The sequence below is a fragment of the Garra rufa genome, chromosome 19 (genome assembly GCF_049309525.1).
Source record: "Garra rufa chromosome 19, GarRuf1.0, whole genome shotgun sequence".
Lineage (NCBI taxonomy): Eukaryota > Metazoa > Chordata > Actinopteri > Cypriniformes > Cyprinidae > Garra > Garra rufa.
This window is the reverse complement of record NC_133379.1, coordinates 37,955,838-37,963,208: the sequence shown is the minus strand read 5'-3', so window position 1 is coordinate 37,963,208 and position 7,371 is coordinate 37,955,838. Positions and strand designations below refer to the sequence as shown.

At 34.1% G+C, this 7,371-nt stretch overlaps 1 protein-coding gene across 1 annotated transcript; it reads left to right on the top strand.

The window, feature by feature from the left end:
* The first annotated feature begins 4,773 nt into the window (after positions 1–4,773).
* Positions 4,774–7,371, top strand: LOC141292095 (beta-1,3-galactosyltransferase 9). Its single transcript, XM_073824055.1, has 2 exons — positions 4,774–4,779; positions 6,265–7,371. Exons 1-2 carry the CDS (start codon positions 4,774–4,776, stop codon positions 7,369–7,371), a joined length of 1,113 nt encoding a protein of 370 aa, XP_073680156.1.

Below are 7,371 nucleotides of genomic sequence, written 5' to 3'. Positions count from 1 at the left end.
ACACTCCTGTCACCCTGAGAACCGACCGCACTGTCATATAACTTAATACCATGAAACCCTGAGTGATAAACCGGTCACCAATTCAACATACTGTTTCCCTATGCCGATGATGAAATCATCACCCTGGCAACCAGTGTTGTTACCATGACAACCCAGAGCCAAAACCGTTTCACAGCCAGTCATCATGGGTTTCTGGCAGATATCACACTCAACCGATGACTTTTAAAACTCATAATTATCAGAGACCAAGACTGACAGAAATGGGAATGCCCTATGGAGTGTGACTAAAAGACTGCAGTAACTAGTTATAAAATCCCACAATCCTTTGTCTGAAAATTGAGACACTTGTTCTTGAATGCAAGGATCACTAAATCCCTCCTCATCAGAAGAATTCAGTTTAATAACCATTTATTTATCTAAGATCTACTGTATAAACCTTTATTAATATTCCAGAAACTATGACAGCTTGTTTCTGCCAAGGAACAGACAAAAAAAGGTACATGCAACATGTTTTTTTCCCCCCTCAGAATTGTGAGTTTATATCTTACAACTAGAAGTTATAGACTTGCAATAAGGCTTTTCTTTATCGCAAGAAACTGCAAGGAAAAATTCTGAATTATGAAATATAACTGCAAGTTAAACTTAAAATTGTAAAAAATTGTAAGATAAGTCATAAATATAAATGTTAGATATAAATTCATAATAGTGAGGAAATTATTCAAGTTCTGATTTATTTCCTCACTATTATGAACTTATATCTAACATTTGTGAATAGTCAAAATTGCAAGAGAAAAGTCTGAATTGTAATATAAAAACTCAAAATTGAGAGAAAAATTCAGACTTGTGAGATATAAAAGTCAAAATTGTGAGGAAAAAAGTCTAATTATCAGATAAAAAAATAAAAATTGCAAAAGTCAAAACTAAAAAAATTCTGAATTGTAACATAAAAACTCGGAATTGCAAAAAAAATTCAAGACTGCAAAAAAATCAAGTTTGAATTGTCAGATAAAAACTGAGAATTGAGAGAAAAAAGTCTGATTTTTGAGATATAAGTGAAAATTGTGAGGAAAAAAGTCTAAATTGTCAGATAAAAACTCAAAATTGCAAGATTTTTTTTTAAAACTGCACAAAATCAAGTTTAAATTGTAAGATAAAAACTCAGAATTGCGAGAAAGTCAGATTTGTGAGATATAAAAGTCAAAATTGTCAGGAAAAAAAGTCTGAATTGTCATAAAAACACAAAATTGCAAGATAAAAAGTAAAAACTGCAAAAAAAAAAATCAAATCTGAATTGTAAGATAAAAACTCAGAATTGAGAGAAAAAGTCAGATTTGTGAGACATAAGTCAAAATTGCAAGAGAAAAGACTGAATGGTTAGATAAAAACTCAAAATTGCAAGAAAAAAGTCTAAATTGTCAGATAAAAAATTGCAAGAAAAAAAACTGCAAATGATATAAACTCTAAAAATTTTTTTTTAAAGTCACAAAAAAAGTCAAACCTTTCTATTTTTTATTTTTATTCCATGTTGGAAATAAACTTCCATAGGAAAGAATTTCCAAAGAATAAGCTTCCATTCATATATATCAACAGTCTAATAAGCAAATATTATTAAATCACAAGTATTAGTATTTTTCAGCAAAATGATCACTTAAAATTAGTTTTCCCTTAATATAACACACTTACTCTTATGCTTGCCAAAAAGAAACAGCAGACAAAGACTGCAAAAGAAATGTACCTCTGTACCATGTGGTCAAATAAATATGTCAGAAAGTGCAAACCATTATTTTTAGACTCAGGGAGAAAAGGTCAAAGCATATCAAAGTTGAAGTGCAGGGACATTTTTTTTTTCTTCAATATAACTCAAAATGTAGTGATTTTATTGAAATTAATTTTAATTGCATTGCACACAAAACAGAATAAATGTAGTATTGTATAACATCACTAAGTGCAGCAAATAAATAATTAAATACATCAGTAGCAACTCATAAGAACACATTTGGCATGCAAATGGGTCTGCTTTCTGCGGCAATGGCAATGTGCCTTCATCAAATGATTAATATCAGACACAGTTGTTGTTTACAATCCTCCTGATACATGTAAAACCAAACCATCCCTAAAAATAAAAGCCCTTTGAATCCATAGAACATAAAATGAATGTTTGAGACTGTTTTCAATCCATTATGTTGTCATTTTCATGACTTTATGAATGTACTCACTTCTCTGATGTCATGATGTTGCTCTTTTTCTTGTCACACTGTGTCACTGATTGCCTTTATTCTCTTGTTCTCTCCAGTACATCATGTACAAGACAAAGCCTCACTCATCTTGAGTGTGTGTGTGTGTGTGTGTGTGTGTGTGTGTGTGTGTGTGTGTGTGTGTGTGTGTGTGTGTGTGTGTGTGTGTGTGTGACTGACAGACAGAGAGAGAGAAGGATTGTTTATGTGTGATATGCAGGTATGCAGGTTAGTGCTGACAGTGAATGATGCACAATGTGTAAACGTGATCGGAGAGGAAGGAAAATAGATCTTCTTCTGACATGTGAATCATCTCACACACACACACACACACACACACACACACACACACACACACACACACACACATGTTGGGTTTACATGTTTTATGGGGACATTCCATAGGCGTAATGGTTTTTATACTGTACAAACCGTACTTTCTATCGCCCTACACCTACCCTACACCTAAACCTAGCCCTCACAGGAGATTGTGCACACTTTTACTTCATCAAAAAAACTCATTGGGCATGATTTATAAGCCTGTTTCCTCATGGGGACCTGAGAAATGTCCCCACAAGGTCAAAATCTACTGGTATTCCTATCCTTGTGGGGACATTTGGTCCCCACAACGTGATGAATACCAGGTACACACACACACACACACACACACACACACACACACACACACAAGACAAATGGTCACACCAGGAACAAAACATAACTCACTCACTGTCACACAAACATATAAATTACCTCACATGCTTTATGACAGGCCTAGTCTTTATTTTTACATGGTGCTCTGGAACAGTGTTATTTTGTTATCGTTAATATACTATAAGAGAGTTTGCTAATATTTTGAATTAGATTTTTTTGCACTTACACTACCAGTCAAAAGTTTTTAAACAGTAAGATTTTTAATGTTTTTAAAGAATTCTCTTCTGCTCATTAAACCTGCATTTGTTTAATCCAAAATACAGTAATATTGTGAAATATTTTTACTATTTGAAATAACTGCTTTCTATTTGAATACATTTTAAAATGTTATTTATTCTTGTGATAAAAAAGCTACATTTTCAGCATTATCACCAGTTTTCAGTGTCACATGATCATACAGAAATCATTCTAATATGCTGATTTGCTTTAAATTTTTATTATTATTATTATTGTCAATATTTAAAACAGTTGGGTACATTTTACTCAGGATTCTTTGATGAATAGAAAGATCATTTATCTGAGAGAAAAAAAAAAAAAAAAAGCTTTTACAACTTTATACACTGTACCATTCAAAAGCTTGGAGCCAGTATTATTATTAATTTTTTTAGGAGGTAAAGAAATTATAGAAATTAATACTTTTATTTAGCAAGGATGCTTTAAATTGATCAAAAGTGTTACAGTTTTTTACAGACGCTAGGACACATTTCACAATACTTAGGTCAATTTTGCAAAACTCTTCACACAGTGAGCACAACAGAAGTCTATGTGGGCAAAACTGGGGATCAATTATCATTGTTTTGGCACAAAATGCGTTCAAGAGTTTATTTTTTGAGCGTCTGTAAAAAACTGTAATTGACAAGAAAATATCTGAGTTACTTTTCCCCCCATTTATTGGTTAAAAGCTTGAGAGAAATTGTAAGATGTTACTTCAGTTCTAGAATAAATGTCAACATGCATTAAAAACTCACTCACTAAAAAAACAGATACAGTATTCTTCAAAATGAATAAAAACTGTGAAATTCAACTCAGAATATGATGCAAACCTGCAATAATTAAATGTTAAATAATACAAATATCTTTTATGTATTTAATCCCATTTTATTAACCGACGTCTTTGCTGTCGACCTTCGATGATCCAATTCATTTATACTAATAAGCAAAAGTTACTAAAGATAATAATTTTTTCCCCTTTTTTTATTGCTAAAGAGTTGACATTTTTTCTTCTGAGGTCTACTGTACAGACGTCAATTTACTTTTCTCTAAGCCTGAGGCTTTTCGTGTGAAAAGGCTTTTATATTTGCAAAAAATAGAACTTTTTATATTAAAAACAAACAAGCAAGCCCTGCCCAGATTTAAAAAGTAACGCAAAAGTAATGTAACGCATTACTTTCCATAAAAGGTAACTAAGTAACGTAATTAGTTACTTTTTTAGGGAGTAACTCAATATTGTAATGTATGACTTTTAAAAGTAACTTTCCCCAACACTGGTCTCAATAGTATATCAAATGCAAATTCTACAACTCATTACTTTCAAATGTTCTGTTAGATCAGGACATAACAGTAGTTTTAAGTGACACGGGCTGAGGATAATATGTGTGTGAGTTGCTCGTAATGTATCCTGACATCATCCATTATTACTGTAGGTGAAGCTGGACATCTTTGCCCAGTGGAGACAGAGCTGTGTTAGGTTACATTACCTGCCCGGTGTCAGCTTACTGCAGAAAAAACGTCCAGGTGAGCAGCACACACACTAGTTCATGGACCAGAAAACTGAATAGGAATTCAAACTGATGTAGAAGTGAAGAAAGAAAGATAAAGGGACATCATGAAGGTAAGTAAATATTTGTTCAATTTCTATCATCATTTCTGTCTGTAATGGCCTGTTTGCACTGTTCTTGAATATTCTGGTCTGTATATCCAGCATATGTTGTGTTTTGGATACTGGACATCAACATGGACAGCTGGTTAACTGCTTAACTAGCAGAACCAGCAAGAATTCTTTGGTCACAGTAGCAGAAATAAAAAAAAATTTGCGAAAGAAATTATAGAAATTAAAACTTTTTATTTAGCAAGGATGCTTCAAATTGTTCAAAAGTGATGATAAAGACATTTATAATGTTACAAAAGATTTCTATTTCAGATAAATGCTGTTCTTCTGAACTTTCTATTTATCAAAGAAGACATAATTATATATATCATGTGACTGGGGTAATTATCCAAAAAAGTCAGCTTTGAAATCACAGGAATAAATTACATTTTAAAATATATTCAGATTCAAAACTGTTATATTAAATATTAAATATATTTCAAAATTTGACTGATTTTGCTGTGCTTTGGATCAAATAAATTCAGGCTTGGTGAGCAGAAGAGACTTCTTTAAAAGACAATAAAATCTTACTGTTAAAAACTTTTGACTAGTAGCGTAAATTAATAAATATATAAATAAATAAATAAGATAACATTGCAACTGATTGTATCAGTGATGGTCATGCATTCTTAGTTGCAACTAATAACAGAAAAAAATAAATATTTTTGTTAAGTTAAAAAGTAATGTAATTGGAAGAACAAAAAATATTTTATTTAATTTATGAACAATTATGAATATTAAAGTAATTATATTTTTATTCCATATATGTATAATGTAAAAGTTTATAACCTGGCTTTGATGAGAAATATAAAGCTGTTGAACATATTTATCAAGCACTAACATTGATAGCCCTAAAATATTAGGACTGTAAATTAAAATAAAGATATTATAAAATAAATACAAAAAAATTTACTGAAAAACTCTAACCAAACTGATACTTAACACTAAGTATTAAACAACAACAAATGCCCTTTAAGTGCTATTTTAGTATCATTGATATTTTATAGTTTTTTTGATAATATTTTGACTGAGATTTTATTTTTGTTTTCTGTTTTTGCTTTAATTTTGTACATTTGTCATTTTTTCCAAGTTGTAGTGTTTTCGCATTTTTTATTGTTAATTTTTTTAAACATCTTTTAAATGCTATTTTTTCAGTTTTAAATTAATTATTATAGTTAGACTAAATGGTGAGAAATATTACACACACTAACAACTAGCTGAAATAAAATAAGTAATTTTTAAATATATTTTATGTCAAGTAATGAAAATATTTTTGTGGTTTTCAAATAGTTGTATCGGCCAAATATTGTCTTATCCTAACAAACCATACATCAATGTAAAGCTTATTTATTCAGCTTTCAGATGATGTATAAATCTCAGTTTAAAAAAAAATGACCCTTATGACTGGTTTTGTCATCCAGGGTCACATATGTTGTTCCTCTCTTTCAGATCTGTTTATTCCGGCTCCAAACTCATCAGTGGTGCTTTCTGTTATGCAACGTCATCTTATTTCACGCGCTACTATTTGGCGGCGACATAGTGGAAGAATTTCTCCTCCAGTCATCTCCTGCCGCCTACTCCGACCGCTTTGTCCTGGAGGTGCGTGAGCGTGCACGCAAACTGGACCTGAGAGAGACCAGGCTCAACACCTCACAGCTCTACCCCATTAACACCGAACCCTGCCTTTATCATCAGGACCTCCTCATCCTCACACTGGTCCTGAGTTCCCCCGGAAACTCGAGCCAGAGGGAGGCAGTGCGAAACTCCTGGGCCAATCAAACGACGGTGCACCGTGTTGCCGTGCGGACTTTGTTTTTCCTCGGCTCCTCCCCGTTGGGGGCGGAGCTTGAGATGGTGAGGGAGGAGTCTGAGCGCTACAATGACATCGTCCAGTTCGAGGGAGGCGTTTCAAGAGGTGACTGGGAGAGAGGACACTGGGAACAAGTTAAAATGGCACTGCGGTGGATACTACTTTTTTGCCCACAAGCTCGATTTGTTGTCCTTTCTGAGGATTCTGTGTATTTAAACCTTCCTGCGCTTACGTCATACCTGCTAGGACTAAGAACGCATCCTGATGATCTTTACCTAGGCAGGGTTATCCATCGAGCCGCACCTGAGCGGGATCCCGACAAACCGCATTATTTGTCCTATCAAGTGTACCCTGAAAAGTACCTTCCAGATTACTGCTCAGGCCCTGCCTTTCTTCTATCTCAAGACGTTGTGAGGAAAGTTTACGTTGCAGCAGAGGATGTTTCGTTGCCCCTCCCCTCCGACGTTCTGATTGGCTTGTGTGCAAGACGGGCGGGTGTGGTGGCCACTCACAGTGCTCGGTTTTCTGGCGACCGACATATTCGCTATAATGCCTGCTGTTACAACTTCCTATTCAGCTCTGCTGGAATGGGGGTGGGGATGATGGGCGTGGCCTGGCGGGATTTAGGGGCGGGGAATGGGCGGAGCTGTGGCATGCTGGAGACTTATTACAGTTTGGTAGTGTGCAAAACAATGACCTACCTGGATAAGCTTTCTTTTCTGAATAACGACAGACCACAGGGGTAG